This window comes from Copadichromis virginalis, linkage group LG4, assembly GCF_057382275.1.
Source record: "Copadichromis virginalis isolate Kocher_CV1m ecotype Utaka linkage group LG4, C_Virginalis_male_GT1.1, whole genome shotgun sequence".
NCBI classification, from domain to species: domain Eukaryota; kingdom Metazoa; phylum Chordata; class Actinopteri; order Cichliformes; family Cichlidae; genus Copadichromis; species Copadichromis virginalis.
Window position 1 is genome coordinate 10,334,664 of NC_140621.1, and position 16,463 is coordinate 10,351,126.

General features: G+C 43.9%; 2 protein-coding genes across 3 annotated transcripts; one reads left to right on the plus strand and one right to left on the minus strand.

Moving 5' to 3' along the window:
* Nucleotides 1-24: 24 nt before the first annotated feature.
* Nucleotides 25-13,249, plus strand: LOC146710824 (ubinuclein-2-like). Of its 2 annotated transcripts, XM_085453457.1 has the most exons (17): nucleotides 25-674; nucleotides 1,223-1,351; nucleotides 3,251-3,352; nucleotides 3,807-3,938; nucleotides 4,056-4,162; nucleotides 4,650-5,139; nucleotides 5,271-5,341; nucleotides 5,432-5,561; nucleotides 6,562-6,668; nucleotides 6,750-6,860; nucleotides 7,581-7,724; nucleotides 7,891-7,941; nucleotides 8,023-8,065; nucleotides 9,038-10,318; nucleotides 11,621-11,828; nucleotides 12,327-12,395; nucleotides 12,651-13,249. In XM_085453457.1, exons 1-17 carry the CDS (start codon nucleotides 363-365, stop codon nucleotides 12,695-12,697), a joined length of 3,534 nt encoding a protein of 1,177 aa, XP_085309583.1. In that variant the 5' UTR covers nucleotides 25-362; the 3' UTR covers nucleotides 12,698-13,249. The 2 variants fall into 2 exon arrangements, with proteins under 2 accessions (XP_085309583.1, XP_085309584.1); XM_085453458.1 differs by lacking the exon at nucleotides 12,327-12,395.
* An 852-nt stretch (nucleotides 13,250-14,101) lies between these two features.
* On the minus strand, nucleotides 14,102-16,403 carry trir (telomerase RNA component interacting RNase). The gene is made up of 3 exons (XM_085453460.1): nucleotides 15,401-16,403; nucleotides 14,960-15,031; nucleotides 14,102-14,885 (listed from the first exon to the last, which is right to left on the minus strand). Exons 1-3 carry the CDS (start codon nucleotides 15,698-15,700, stop codon nucleotides 14,778-14,780), a joined length of 480 nt encoding a protein of 159 aa, XP_085309586.1. The 5' UTR covers nucleotides 15,701-16,403; the 3' UTR covers nucleotides 14,102-14,777.
* Between the last annotated feature and the right edge of the window lie 60 nt (nucleotides 16,404-16,463).

Below are 16,463 nucleotides of genomic sequence, written 5' to 3' on the forward strand. Positions count from 1 at the left end.
TATGCACGCCCAGCCTCTGAATAATGATAATAATGATCAAGATGGCTACTTCAGAATCCTCCTTGCGGTAGCTAACCACCAATTTCATGGAAGCTGTCAAAACTGCGATTTCCTGCAGTTTAAGTCACTCGTAGGCGACGGGGGCTGTTCCAGGGATAATACTGTATGGATTAAAACGGGCCGAGGAGCGATAAAAGTCATTGTGTTGCCCGCAGCACTCATTCCGAGGAAGCTAACTAGCTGAGCAACTAGCTAGCTCTTACTTGTCGACCATCTCCAGTTTAGCTCCCCTGCCACTGGCGGCTGAGAGGAGCGTGGCGCTCCAGGTTTTGTGTGCCCGGACGTCGGAAGGAGAGCGTCAAATGGCAGAGCCGAGGAAAGTGCCGTTCGTCACCATTTCCACCCTCAACACCACCCCGCCGCCGACCCCGGAGACCAGCAAGAAACGCCGCCGCGAAGATGAGGCCGTCGACATCACTTTTGGGAAAGATGGAGGTGGGAGTGCGGTCGGGTCAGGGGGTGGCGGAGGTCTGTTCGGCAACGAGAAAGGTAGCGACGCGCAGAGGGAGGAGAAGAAGCCCACCGTCCGCCTCAGCCTCACGCTGAGCGAGCCGAATGAGCGAGGGTCCTCCGAGTTCAACTACGGCGAGCTGGTCCACTCATCTCTTTCTCAGGTTAGGAGAGCAGAGGCAGACACGGTGGTGTTAGCGGGGGGGCTAACCGGGCACAACTCCGGTGGTGGTGAACCCGCGTGCATGTTGCACTTGTTGTTTTGTTGTTGTTGTGGCTGCTGAACTTTTGTCTGACAGGATTTGCAAATAAAGTAGATCACACTGAGCCCATAAATACGTGATGTTCATGCTCCTTATGTATTTATTTATTATGACCTTTAGATAGATTTTGGAGAGTTTGAAGCAGTGCAGTTTAAAAACGCAGTCTGAATGCAGGCTGAAGTATTTTAAGTGTCAGGGACACTGGACCCTCTTATTATTACCATCCTATCTTGTTACTCCTATGTCTACATCTTATGTTATGACCGATATAGAGGTGTCCTACTTAATCCACACAAGACAAAGAGTTGCTGTAGTGAGAACCTCCCTACTTTTTCATTTATTTTTATTTTTTATGCAGGTTGCATGTATTGCCAGGTGCGATTATGACGTTGATGTTGTTGTCAGCCTTACGTATTTACGATTCAAGTTGCTATCCTGGTGTTCCTCAGGTAAAGCCCGTGGGTTCTGCTGTACCCAAAGGACTCACTCCTCCGCTGGACCCCAGTGACCCTTTTGCAGATGATGAGAAGGAGAGGCGGGAGGTAGAAGAGCTTGCCAGAAAATTTGAAAGCAAATATGTAAGTAGCAAAGTAAACTCGGGCCTGTTTGCATAACACCAGTTGAGGACAACAGTCGTCCAAAGTCGCTTTATGTTGTAAGGTAAAGACCCTAGAGTAAAACGTGAAGAATGTTAGCGTTTCCTGCCTGACTGCTAGTCAGGCGTTTGAGGAATTATTCAACCCTTCATGGTTTAAAAATCTAATTTTTGGAAGCTTCAAAAATGTAGGCTTAGTTCCAGGGTTGAAAAATAGTGTTAAAGCTATGTTATCACTTGATAACAAGTCTTTTCTAATATTGGCTTTTACAAGCACGGGAATGAAGCAGGCTCCATAACAACATGCAAATTAGTGGCGATTCTGAATATTTCACAACAGCCAGAAACGAGACTAACGTCAGAGTCATGTTAGGGAAATTCTAGCTATTTGAATGCTAGGTTTCAAGTTGAAGTTGTTGAATGGTAGCAAAATGTTTGTCCTGGATTTCCCTTCCTTCTGTTTGGCTGCCTGCTATCTAATAACCGCAGGGGTCAGTGGAGTTGAATGATAATGTGACTGAGAGACCTTCTCTGGAGTTTGAGTTATCATAATTTAGCATTTCTGAATTGGTTCTAAGAGAGAGAGAATTTGCTCGTTTACTTTTAGTTTTTATTGTTTGAAAAGTTTACTTTCAGTTTTAGTTTTTATTTGCATGAGAGATGTTTTTTTTTTTTTTTTTCTCCTTCACATCATTATTTAATAGAGGGCACAGTGAGACTGCTTTATGTCAGCGGTTGATTTACTGTCATAGAAATCCTAAGTTTCAATAAATAATCAGACTGAACTTTCTAAACGTAGAAACGATTTCAATTGCACAATATTGTTTTTGATTAGTCTAATTTTTGTTTTTATTTTAGTAATCTATTATTATCATCATTATTGTTGTTATTATTATTTTACCATACCTAGTTTTAGATCAGTTTTAGTTAGTTACAGTGGCGCCGTTTTTCTTCCACTGACTGACCGGCCAATCAAAAGGTGACTAAAACTCACACAGGTCGATGGTTCAGTGGCAGTTCTACAAAATGGTAACAATGTAGAATAGAAACATTCTGATGTCTTGTTGTTGAAGAGTCACTGATATGTGTGCTGTTGTGTTTGATTGTATCTTTTCTGTTAAATTAATTTAAAAATAATTTCTAAATTTTGTGACTGGTAGGATTTTGTTCTGTATACAGTTTTCTTTTAAAACTAACAGACAATTTAGAAATCTAATAAATAATCTTGAGTTAAAAAAACATTATTAATTTAATTTCTTGCTCCAGGTGACTTCTGCAGTTAAGACGAGGTTAAACAGGCTTTTACTTACACACACGTGTTGGTTTTTGTGTTTGAGCATGCATATCATTTTTAAATTAAGTAAATATTTTTTTCCCAGTTAATGTATTCCTAGTTTTGCTTGGCATGACAACTCTTTTAGCTTACATGATTCGAACTGGTTAAGAGCTGCAAACCTTTTCTTTCAACCTCTAAAAGTTGATTCTGTTCGTCTGGACGCAGCGTTTTCAGTGGGAGAAACGTTTCGTCACTCATCCAAGTGACTTCTTCAGTCTGAGACAGAATCAACTTTTGGAGATTTACTTACCTGGATGATTGAGCATGACTTTTCTTTCAGCCATAAAGGCCCCCACAGGGTCCTCTGGATGATGAAGTGTCCTTTTCAAAAGTAAAAGTCTCATGTTTATTGTGATCCATGTTTGGTGCTTCCTGTACCCCCAGTACCACAGCGGGACAAGCAGCGCCCCTGCCTCCCTGTACTGAAGCGCTGGTTCTGCTGTCCATATTGTGGTTACAGCTGAATCTGTGTGGGTGATTATTGTTGCGTGTTTCTGTTGTATTTTTAAATATTTTGTGATCTTTGTGTTTACTGTCCATTTGCAGGGCGGCAGCTCGAAGAAGAAGAAAAAGGACAGAATGCAGGATCTCATTGACATCGGCTACGGCTACGATGAAACCGATCCCTTCATTGACAATTCAGAAGCTGTGAGTTTATTCTTTTAAAAAAATTAATCTTCTTTATTGGCGTTCATCAGAATAGGTTACGTTTCAGGTCTCTTTGCCAAAGATTAAAATAAGTAACGACCTTATTTGTAATGAAAGTAAAAAATAAGTGTAGTAAAAAGATGATAAACATTCATGTTGTATTAAAATAATAATGAGAAATTACAGTAACTTTAATATAAAGTCATGGTTCTTTGCTTTGCTTCATTTCCTTTTGTCAGTGGATGCTTTTGATCTGCAGTAGAAACAGAAGAATAAAAGAAACTGGATAAGAGGGAAAACATTAAACAAATAAATATATAAGCTTTAATACTGAGAATAATATTAGTAAAGTTTAGTATTATTATGTGTAGTCGTTTGGAAGACTGACCGTGGGAAGAAGACTGTTGCATCATAAGAAAACAAGCAGTTAATTGTAATTCTACCCCGTCCTCAGTATGATGAGCTGGTACCGGCCTCTCTCACCACTAAACATGGAGGCTTTTACATCAACACGGGCACTCTGCAGTTCAGAGCTGCGTCTGACTCTGAGGGAGAAAACGCGGCTGGAAACGATAATCATTTCAAGGTAGGTGCTTGGTTCTCTGTGCACTCTGTATATGAACAAATAGTTAAAAAGAAAAGCTGTTGCTTTGCTCCTTGTATTATTCTGTGCCTTTTTTCACCTTTTGTGTCTTATCTGCAGAAGATGAAAGACGGTGAAGAGCGAGTGATTAAAAAGCGACGGAAAAAGCAAGATGGTGGAATTTTGGAGGAAAAGAAACCCCGAAAAAACAAAGTACCAAAGTCTGGGTGAGGTTTTGACCTGTAATCCTGTATTATAGTTATTTCAGTAAGTAGCTAATTCGTTCCTTAGATAAATTAACATGAGGTGTTCGTTTAAGAATAAGCATTGCTCCTCGTTGTGCCCGTCCCATCAGACAAATAAAGGAATATCTACATTATTCATTTATTTAAAAATAGTTCAACACTACTTTTTGGCTTTTACATGGGACTTGAACTTTAATTTCTGAGGTGAAAGTCCTCTATATAATTTATTTTACCACTAGTTTTTCCCCAGAAGGCATAAGCAGTAGTACTTGTGTGTTCTGGTCTGTTATTGGCTGAAAGGAGGGTAGGAGGCTAGTTCCGTTTTATGCCACTTTAATTACAATATACTAAACGGTTAGTAAGAATTTGTTGTCCAGTGATGTCAGTGAAACACTGCTGTAACCACAGACCTTATCCCAACGCTGTGCCTTAAACGTCTTTATTCTCTGTGCTTCTTTGGTCTCGGCAGCGTTTTAGCTTTAAACCGGCCAGAAAAGAAGAAGAGGAAGAAGCTGATGAAGGATTCCCTGCACCTGGCCAACATGCTGCGACGCTTCACCAGGGAAAAGGAGGAGATGCGCAAGAAGAACATGGCCGCCGCCGGTCTGCCGCGACCTAGCCCCAAAGTGCCGAACACCAACAGTGCGCTCCTGAACACCCATCCCAAGGCCGCTGGCAGCAACGAGTGCAACATGGCCGACCTTTCCGCAGACCCTGCTGTGATGTCGCTGCTCGGCTCGGCCAACAACGACTTACTGCAGGACATGATGGGTGACCTGGACTTTGGGATGCTGGACTCGCCTCAGCCTTCCAGCCCGGCTCAGGGGGAGAACGGCTCCTTTGGGATGGGACACAAAATGGGAGGTAGCCGGGCGGTGCAGAGCAGTGTGATTACCCCTCCTCCTCTGCCCTGCGGACTTCCAGACCCACTCGCGAAACGCATTGAAGACCTGAGGGCGGTATGAGCCTTCTACCAGCTCATATTTATTTATTTTTATTAAATAATTGTTAGTAAGAGTGTAAATTAAATGTGAAGTAGACTGCCTACATAACCAGTCCTATTCACTGCTGCGATGTCTGTTTGTCACAGGCGTCCCGTCTGTTTGATGAAGAGGGCAGAAAGAAATTCTTCACACTGGACATGAATAACATCCTACTGGAGTGAGTACATTCCTTCATTTTGAATTAGTGCGGATTAATTTGTATAAAATCAATTAAATGTAAATTTGTGTTTGTTTCTGTGTGTGTCAGCATCGAGCTGCAGGTTCAGGAGCAGCCCACAGAGGTGCGTTCAGCTGTCTACTCTCACCTGGAGGCCTTTGTGCCCTGCAATAAAGATGCTCTGCTCAAACGACTGAAGAAGCTCAGCCTCAACATACAGGTGTGTGGCAGCAAGTGTTCTTACTGTTAGAATGAGTTTTGGTAAAACGGGATCCCAAGAGGTCTACGATTTGCATTTGACATCACTTAAAGGTCCCATGTCCTTCCACTTAGTGAAGATGCTATGAGCACCATTTCTACCAGTCTCAGTGTCTGTGGCTTTAAGTCAGACTGGAACAGCTGCTGCACGTTCTTCTTTCAGGAAAACACTTCTATGAGTGACTGGTTCTGCCTAAGGTGTCTTCCTGTTAAAAGGGAGTTTTTCCTCCCCAGTGTTGACAACTGCTTAATCATTCATTCACAAAGACAGATTTAGTGTGAATTTGGCTGTATCAAAATGCAACAGCAGCAAATGGAGCAAAAAGCTAAGTGAGTTTAACTCTACTGAAGCCCAAACGCAGAGTAACACACCCAGTACTACTCATTTTGTTCTAAATCAGCTCTTAGGTTTTCCTCAGTTCATGGATGTCCCTCAGAATAACATTCTGCCCAGAGCTCTGACCTGTATGCATGCGATTAAAGCATTACATTACCTTACCTTACGTTAGTGACATTAACCCTGCTAGATGCTAACACGGTGGTCCCATCTAAAACTTTTTATAAGAGAGCCGCTTCAGTTCATTCACAAAGAGCAGACCGACAGCAGCTTAAGGCCCTGACTTGTTTTTTGTTGGCCAGAATATGTTTTGCTGTTGATCTCCACAGCAGTACATTTAGCATCTGTGTTGCTATGATGCTCTCCTCAGCACACTCAGCAAACATGCCCATATGCACCCACAATGGATAGCTGTGGGTGAACTGCGGGTCTGTGTAGGCAGTGCAAACCCACACTTATCCCCCGCTTGTGTGTTCACGCAGGACTGACAACAGTCGCAAAAAATGGGCTAAACCTGTTATGAGGCAACTGCTGCATTTGTGCAAAAGCTGTTGTTTTTGTGTCTGTGTGTCCATTATTCATTTCTGTATTGTCCTTATGAGTGTTGATTTCTCTCGTTGTCCAGGATGACCGACTACGAACGCCCCTGCTGAAGCTGAAGTTGGCGGTGTGCAGTGTGATGCCAGAGCAGATCGCTCGATACAACATGGACTGCATTGCCAAAGTTGCAAAGTAAGGACTCGCTCTGGGCTCTTACTCTGAGCTCACATATCTTTTTTCCTTAATCTAAAATGTTTGTTTCTCTGCTCGCAGGCAGCAGTCTGAGGAGGGAGAGAAAAATGGCTCGGAGGATGACGATGAGGAGAAGCCGGGGAAGAGGGTGATAGGGCCTCGGAAGAAGTTTGTGTGGGATGACAGACTCAGGTCAGTTTCCTCTCTGTGCTCACAGGATCCATCCTTTCCACTCTACTTGTTTTCTTTATTCAGCAGTTCAGTGCATTCTGGTAGCTCTGAGTGGCATAAAGCTGAGATCTAGGGCGCTTTATCCATATCGAGAGCATCTGCTGTGATCCCACGCCTCTGGAAACTCTAGGACACAAAAAACAGCCATCATTGATCATATATCAAGACACATCTGGTAGTTGGATCTGCACAGTTTGCATATGAGAAGCCATGTTTGTCGATCATGCGAGGTGTTTGTTCAGCCAGGTCCAGCCCAGTGTTTCTGGAAGCTACTGGAGAGGGAAAGCTGCAGGCAGTCATCAAGTGTGACACTTTGTAGTGCTTCGAACATCACACACTCAGTGCTGGGTGTGTGAATACATTGCAGTACATGCAAAAAATCTTTTATTTAATTTTAACAAAAATTGCTGTAAAATGAACATGATGTGGCTTTTCATTTTAAAAGATCCTCCCCAGTTTTTACCCATCAGCCTTTTATGGTATATTGTAATGTCGTCACCTTGCCAGGTGGGTGGGTGATATGGACTTCAAGGTTTGTGAATATGTTAACTTGAGAACTAAGCAACGTAGGAATTTCAAATTCATAGTATAGGTGTATTTACTAATAATCTCAGACGAGTTAGAATCTCAGCGACCTCAACCTCAAGATCAGAGGTCAACTTAATGCTGTTTGCCTTCCAGGTCACTGCTGTGTAACTTGGTGCGGGTGAAGCTAACCTGCTACGAGCGTGAAGGCAAGAACACGCTGTCTCTGGAAGACTACCTCAAAGCCTTCATGGAGACTGAAGTCAAACCCCTCTGGCCTAAGGGGTGGATGCAGGCCAGGTGTGTGACAGCAGCTAATGCGATTTCTGTGGTTGTCCAGTGATTATAATAGCGGCTATCTTTCTCGTATGTTTTCAATCATGGCTTAAATAGAATGGTAATGAAGAAGTAATTCCCTAATATTAGTGCTTGTTGTATTCATATTTCTGTATTTCCCCATCTGCAGGATGCTGTTCAAAGAAAGCATCATGGCTCACGGTCATCTCACTGGCTACACGTACGTTTTTCACCTTACTATTAACCTATTTTCTCATCACTGATTTGTTCTAATAACTCATTCAATTTTATTTTGTTCCAGAGCAAAGAAGAAGATGCTCCCTGTTCCCAAAGCCAAGCCAAAGGTTAGTTGAACTTTCAAGTTAATCTGCAATCCATCTGTCAGCAGAGTGACTTTGTAATGGAAGGGCTCTTGATATAGAAGGGATGACTGCTACACATTTTACACTTGCCCACTTTGATCTAAAGTGGGCTGGACCAGTGAAACACTCCTTTTTGTCAGTGTAAAGAACTTTAGTGACTAATATAACTCTCTGAGATAACTTAAAATGAGAAAAAGAAGCATAGTTTCAACCATACTTCTTAGTTTTTCTACATCATAAAGAAATGCAGCTATGGGAAACCAAAGAAATCTGTCGGCACGACTCTTTGGACCTAATTTGTATGAAATAAATGTAAAATTACAAAAAGGGTTCTGGTAGTGCACTACCCAGACTGTCCTGCTATTCCTAATTACTTTGGTGTAGCATGAATAGCCATGGGGGAGGTTTTTATCAACAGGAAAAACTGTAAAACTTATTCAAATATAGTTAAATGTCGGCATGCCCTGCTGTGTCAAGTGCACCAGATTTGAATCTTTGCTGGGTCAGCTCTGGCCATTATGTTTGACACCTCTTCTTCTTTTGTTTTTGTTTTTTAAAGGTTTAGATTCTAAATGTGTTCTCATTAGAAACTGTACAGCAGCTGGAAGTTGGAGCAGAAACTCTGGACAGTAAATTGTGAAAAACACAAGTTATGCAAATGATCTCTTCAAAGTGAAACTTTGTCAATAAGGTTAAAGTTCTCTCACGGTGCTCGGCTAACGTTATCTCATGATGCGTGAAATGAGCCCTCTTGTATTTTAATGTGTTTGATAAAATATCAATATTTGGGTTTGTGTATTGATACAGTATCGCCATGCAGAATATTGTGATACTGTTGTTGTGTTTCACCTGCTACTCCTAGTATATGAATGATGATTTCAGATTAACTTGAAGAAACATGGCGGTGCTCTTAAATGTCGCTAAAAGTATATTTGTGTCCTCTGTATTTTCCAGGAGGCTGTGTGGGTTCGTCACACCACACCCTCAGCAGGTGCCACTCCCTCCCCTGCTGCCCAGGTCGCCACGCGTCCGACTCAGTCACCGTCTGAGCCCATATGTCTCGATTCCCTCGATGAGGCTCCCTCTCTGGACTCCATCTCTCAGGCCTTGGCCATCCTTGGCAATGCAGCTAAGGGCCTGGCCCAGGGGGACAGCCCCCCGTCCCCAGATAAACCCAAGACTGTCACCACCCCCTCCGGCCTCCACACCTCACCGGTCATCCTGCAGCAGAAAAAGAACTCTGTCAGCACTCCCAATAGCTCCAAAGCACCTCACTACATCTCTACCTCTTCGTCATCCTCCACCTCTTTGTCTCGGTCTCCCTCCGTCACGTCCTCTCCTCTGCCCTTGGTCAGGGTGGATGGCATGGGGGTTGTTAAGGGCACTGCGCAGGCGCACAGACATTTACTTTTAAACACGCAGAGACCTTTGAGTGTGGGTGTGACTAAAGCCAACATGCCTGCCTCAGTGTCTCCACCTAAACCACGTCCACCGCCCACTGCGTCTCCACTAGTGGCACCAGGATCAAAGACCGGGGTCTCCACTGCCCCTTCTGGGCTCCTCAAAGGCAGCAATAATAACAAAGTCAACAGTGTTGACACTCTGATCATCACATCACCTCGGCTACACACCCTCTCATCGCCCTCAGTCACGGTCCAGAAAACATTTCAGACACCTCACCTGCCCCAGACTCCCCAGAGTAAATCCTCCTCCCTCTCGCAAACACTCCCCAGCGTACAAGCACAGCCACAACCACAGTCTAACTTCATCACCCCTATGCACGCCACTCTCACCAAGTCCACCCACAGCAGCATCCCACCCATCGTCAAACTCACTCCCCGCACACCCAACCCCATCGTCACCGTTGCCACCTCATCCTCAGCTTCCATTTCTCAAAGTCCCAGGTCTCAGGCAACCCCGTCCCTACACCAGTACCCTAACAAAAGCCCAGCAGGTTTCCGCCCGCCGTTCTCAGGTGCCCAAGGAGGAGTGAACAAGCCGGGGCAAGGCAGTTACACTCCTCCAGGCAGCCAGAAGACCCCCAACAGCAACAGCAGCACCAACACCAGCCTTATTAACACCTCATCCATAAGCAAGCATTCAGGATCCAGTGCCTCCCCCACGACAGCCTCTGCCAATCAAGGTCAGCGCCAGAGGTCTGGGGGCGGGACACCTCAGGGCGCCAAGCCAGTCACATCTGTCCCAATGTCATCCGTCTCTTCTCAGCTGCCACAGGTTTGTAGTGCCAGTATGGCTAGATAAGGAAACATGTAGGATGTACATCTGGAAAGTGTTCACAGTGCTTCACATGCCTTATTCGAAAATGGATTAGTTTCATATTTTACCTCTGCATACAGTACAGCATAATGACAAGCAGCAATTATAGCCTCAAGTCTTTTTGAGAATGACGCTGCAAGCTTGGCACACCTATTGTGGGGCAGTTTCTTATTATCCTTCTTTGCAGAACCTCTCAAGTGTCTTCAGATTAAATAGCTGTGCAGCGACGCTCATCTTCAGATCCAGAGATGTTCAGTCATGTTCAAGTTTGGGCCACTCAAGAACACACAGAGTGATCTTGAAACCCCTCTGTTATTTTGGCTGAGTGCGTGGTTTCCTCCAGACATGATGCTTCAGACCAAAGTGTTAAATCTTTGTTTCATGAGACCAGAGAATTTTGTTCCTCGTGGTCTGAGACTCTTTAACTGGCTTTTGGCAAACATCATGTGCCTTTAACTGATTCAGTTGATTGTTGTAATGATGCAGAAATGGTTGTCCTTCTGGAAGTTTCTTCTTCTGCCACAGAGCAATGCTAGAGCTCAGTCAGAGTGACCATTGGGTTCTTGGTCGCATTACTGACTAAGGTCCTTCTACCCCGATTCCTCAGATTCCATTTACAGATGATGTAGGCCACTGTGCTCATTGAGACCTTCAATGCTGTAGACATTTTATCTGTACCCTTCCCCAGATCTGTGCCTCGATGTAATCCTGTCTCAGAGGAATTCATGAGAACGAAGCGATGCAGGAATTTCAAATCGATACCATAGGTGTATCTGCTAAAAGAATCTTAAGTGGCTTCGACCTAAAGGTCAAGTTTTCTGAAAATCTTGTGAATGTCACTTAGGATTTTCAAATGGATACGACAGATGTTTCTACTAAAGTCTCAGTGACCTCGACCTAAAGGTCAGAGGTCAAGTTTTCCTGACAAGCTTGTGAACGCAATAACTTGAGAACAAGGCGAGGTAGGATTTTGAAATTGATACCATATGTATCTACCAGCAGGCTGAGGGGTACCACTGGCTACTACCAGCATTTTTTCACTTGTCATTATGTGAAGAATTTTAAGGTGAAAAAATGATTTAATCATTTTGGAATAAGGCTGTAACATGAGACAATGTGGACCAAGTGAAGCTCTGTGAATACTGTGCGGATACACTGTCTGCAGCACATGTACACAGGTGGATTTTTCAACCCTGAATCTGTTGAATGAAACCACTTTCTTCCTGTTGTTAAACACTCCTAACCTGTTTTTTTGCTCAGGTCTCCGCGGCAGGAAGCAGCAATCTGCTCAGCTCAGCCTCGTCTCTTCCGCTCGGTTTTGGGATGCTGGGGGGGCTGGTGCCTGTGTCCCTGCCCTTCCAGTTCCCTTCACTGTTAAACCTGCCTTCGCTGGGTGCAGCAGGCTCCAACACGGCACCCAGCAGCTCTGCAGCCAGTAGCAACCCACCGTTCTCCACCCTGACCCAGAGTGAGTGATGCACACAGGTCACAAGCGCTCATTGTACTGGGGGGGGGGGCTTAGATTATGCACCAGGTGCAACTCTGACATTGATGGCAGCTGCAGATTTAACTAAGAGCATTGCTTTCTTTACAATATGACATCATGAAAGCACTGTGTATGTGTGAGGCTGTTGGGGTGTGTGTCTGCTTTTGTGTGGGTGTTTCCTGTGTAGGGCTTTTTTTGTGTTGTAGTGCGTTCTCATTTATCACCATGTTTTGTGTCTAAATGTAAGCTTTGTAATTAATGTAAGACATTGCATTTTTGTTTGCTCCCCCATCAATTCTGTATTACATCATGCTTCCTCTCCTATCTCACATTTGGCCTCACACTTCTGCCTTTATCCCCTCCTTTCTCCTCCTGCTCCTTCCTCTCACACGTCTCTCCTCTGACCTCCCCGTTCCGTTGGTACTTGTTCCTCCCATCTTCTCCCTCTTTGTTTCTTGTCGCCCTGTCCTGTCTCCTCAGATCTGTATAAGAGCCTCCAGTCAGGGTCTCAGGTTGCTCTGCCTCCTCACTTGCAGCTCGCTTTCTCAGGTAAAATCTGACCCTCGCTCCCTCCACCTCAAAAGCCTGCTCCTTTGCTCTTCTGCTTTTCCTTTCAAGTGTCTGATGTTCTCTGTCTCAGGTTGTCCCCCCCCTCCTCCTCTTTTTATTTATTTATTTTCTGTCCGGTCCTGTTCTCATCTGTTGGTGGCAGCATGCCTTACTTTAAAAAAAACAATTTTTTTCCCCCTTCCCTCTTTGTAATGTTTTTGTTGAGATTTCAAACACTGTGCTGTTCCCGTCTAGATGTCAGTCAAAGCCAGGGAGGTGATGCTAAGAGGAAGACTCTATGATCCAGCGGACCCAGCTGATGCAGTCCAATTAAACGAGGAAACGTTGGGACAGCCGGGACGCACAGACCGCACATAACAGGGGTCTGAATTACAGACTTTTGCTTTTAAGATCAGCTCAACTATCCACAACTACCAGTTAAAAATAACCTTTTTAAAACAATGACAACTTTTAAATCTTTGAGCTGTTAAATAAAATGGCAAATGCAGTTTGCCAATGTTTACACAATAGACCTATATCACTGTGGACAGGGAGGAATGAATGAATGGGATTTATAGTTGATTGAGGTGTGTGTGTGTGCTTGCTGGGACTGTGTGCCTTTTGTATGGCTCCCTTTCTGATGCATGGTCAGTGTGTCTACTTGGTGCTGTTTTTATCATAATGTAATTATCACTGATACCTGTAAGAAATGTAAACAAATTGTTGAATTTGAGCTTTTTTTTTTTTTTAAGAGAGAGCTGTACATGTTTTAATTGTACTTGAATTCCTGGATAAATTTGTTCCTGTATAGAACTCAAACTGACTTTTAATTAAAATCTTTCTCTTCAAATGAATCATTCAAGCTGGATTATGAAAGTCAAATGAAGCTGAAGCTTCTATATCATGTTGACCCCTGGACCATAGACTGTATATAAAAGCTGGACATAAAACAGCATTTTTGGCCATTACTATCTTGGTGTTCAGCTGTGACAAATGAGAGGTGGATCTGACTGGAAGCTGAAGACAATGCAGACTTGTGCAGAGTCAGCGTACCTACTTTATCCACTGCTCTGGCTTTAATGGGGACCATTCTTTGTGAAATAAACATGTTTTATCCTGTATGACTGAAGTAGAGAGTGAGCCCATACACTATTCGAAGTGTTTGCAGACATCATTAGAATTGATTTCGTTTTCCCAGATCTAACTCTCTGTTAGCATCATTAGCTATTTTTATTGCCTCCAATAGAATGATTAATGTGGCGTCTCTCCCAGGTTTAATGTCCAGACATCCACAGATTAGGTTTGAATGTGAGATGGCTAGGAAACAAATTATATACTGTGCAGTGACTGGAGTTATCTTAAAAATAAAATATAACACATCTGTAATTTTGGGCATAAAGAAAAAAGTAAATAGTGATGTCTGGAAGGGTTAGGGAAATTGGTCCAATTGAGATACAATTAGTAGAGAGAACATGTTGGATGAAAGTACATATTGTGGCAAAGACAAAGGTCATTTAGCAAAAAGATGATACCAAAAACAAACTTCAGTCAAAACAATGCCTGAGATAACCCCACCCAATTGAAATTACAAGGCTAGCCATTCGTATATTGCTACACAATTTGGATTATCTAATAAAAGAATAGAATTTTAAAAAAAGGCCTGATCTTAAGCCTTGTGTTCTGCAGTCTTACTCAGCACAGGAGTGTCTGGAACACAGGACTTTTATCAAACTCTGTTTAAACACTTGCTACATGATTATGGCTAATAATATGGCAAAATACTACAACATGGTAAAAAGGCAAGAGCCCAGAAACTGTGTCCCTGGATCCTTAACAAGCAAATACAATCAGACCTGATTTTGTAAGCAGAGTCAAGAAAGAATGCAGGCTTAAAACATTTCAACATTGCCTTCTCTTTTCAGACCTGCAAACAACAGCCATCTTTTACATAGTCTCTGCTCCTCAGATGCCTTTACAGTGGTATTTATGAGAATGTCGAAACACAACATGACACAATTATAGGCAGTGTAGATTTAATTGAACCCTTGATTTAGCTATTAAATCAACTTAGTCCTTAATGAAACCCCAAATAAACCAGACATGAAAAATGTAAAAGGTCCTCAATAATAAATGTTCAAGTGTCTGAAATATTTTTTGACATCAACTCAAATGAACAGAGTCCAACAAGTAACAAGCAAGACAAAAACAATTTAAAAAAACAAAAAAAGGGGGTGGGTAAATCTAAGCAGTTTGTGAATGATGTAAAAATGAAGGGCAACTCGAACTGATAGTACAGGAGGCGAGGATTGGCAGGCCCTCGTTGAGGTTGTCCCAGGTAGTTGCCCCCCACCAGCAAAGCACTTCATTTCCACCTCCTGGAGCCTACTTGACCAGAGGCCTGGTTTTGTCGTCGTCGCCACACTGGTGGGCTTTGTACTTTTTCACCTCAGCCATGTACTTAGACCAAGCATCGCTCTTGCCTGGCTCAGCCTGCAGGGGAGGAGGCAGAGGTTATCACCTGTGGGAACAACACAATCAATATTGCCACCTTCCATCCCACTTACTTCTGTGTCTTGTTTCTGCTTCTTCGCAACAATGCCGGTCTTTAGGAACACACCGCCTCGGCGCTTCCCCACCTGGGTTAGGGGATAGAAGACTGAAACCGTTATACGAGCTCTTGCACGTGGACTGCCAATGAAGGAGACTACACCAGAGCAGAAGGTCTACACTTGTCTCGCGCCACCAGCGAAACCATCAGTGAGGATCATCCCTACACTTTACTAAGCTATTGTTTGTTTTACACCATCACTGTGGGTGATTTTACTGAAATATCTCAGGGATAATACAATCACCGGCATATGTATGAAACACTCATAAAAATGACATGTCAGCCATCAGAGTACTAACTATGGTGCCAGTAAGCCTGCTGTATCAGTGCATAGTGCTTCACTTTGGCTGTGAGTGGAACTACTGCTCTCTCATCTTACAACTGCTAAACCCCTTACAAAGCTCGTCACGGGTGGGGCCTTCTTTTCCACTGGTGTCTGTCCTTGCTCGGTGGCTCTGGCATCTCCACCTGTTTGCTGCATCTCCTTTTTCCTCCTCTCATCTTCCATCTTCTTCTTGAACAGCTCCATGAAGCTGCCGTCGTTAGCGAACACGTTGCCCCCAGGCATCAGGGGTTTGCTCGATGGCTGTGCGGGGCTGCTCGAGGGGGACGCGGGGCTCCCGCAGCTGGAGTCCTCGCTGCTGCCGCCACCGCCGCCGCTCGTTTGAGGTTTGTCGTGTGCGCGTTTTGGATCCATAGTTCCTGGGCAAGCAGACACAGTCTGTTGTGTGTTAGCTGTGTAACACGTATGGCTTTGTTGTGTGGTTGGCCTTAGCGGAGAGCACTGCCAGCACGCCTCAACCGCAGTGCAATACGAAAACCTAAAGTCTATTTAAAAATAGATCAGCTGCACAGTCCAGTGTGGGGATATGGTCTTTGAAAAATAAGGCGAAGTGTAAAAAAAAAAAAAGCCAAAAGGCTTTAAAAATGTCAGCCCTCCCTCTAGCACACAATCCCCGGGCCCCGACAAAAACAAAAGCAGGCGCTGGTTTAGCTGCTAACGCGGCTAACAGCTAATGCCCGGTTCGGTAAGACCACTGCAGACGAACAAACTCAACTACAGCCTCCCAGTTCATGTGCGGAACCTATTAAGGTATAAGCATACCGCTGCGGCTCACCTAAAGGTTCAAACACCTGCGACAAAGACAAGAAGGGTCAAAATTTGTTCTCGCAGTTATCGCCAACTTTCACAAACCGTCACCTTTGCTCCGCCATGTTTCATTTTCTCTGGTGACATCACGTGGCAGCTGTGTAGCGCCTCCTGCTGTGCCGGAAGTGAAATTGATACTAAAAATCACATAACAGACGGTTGTTGGCTGGAAACTGCTGGCTCTCAGGTCTGCTTCTGTTGACACGGTACAATTTAATACACCCAGTTTACACAGCCGAACATGAACTCTGTCCTTCACTCTGACAGTGACGTAAACTATACTCTGTGCTATATCGCTTAAAATAAAACC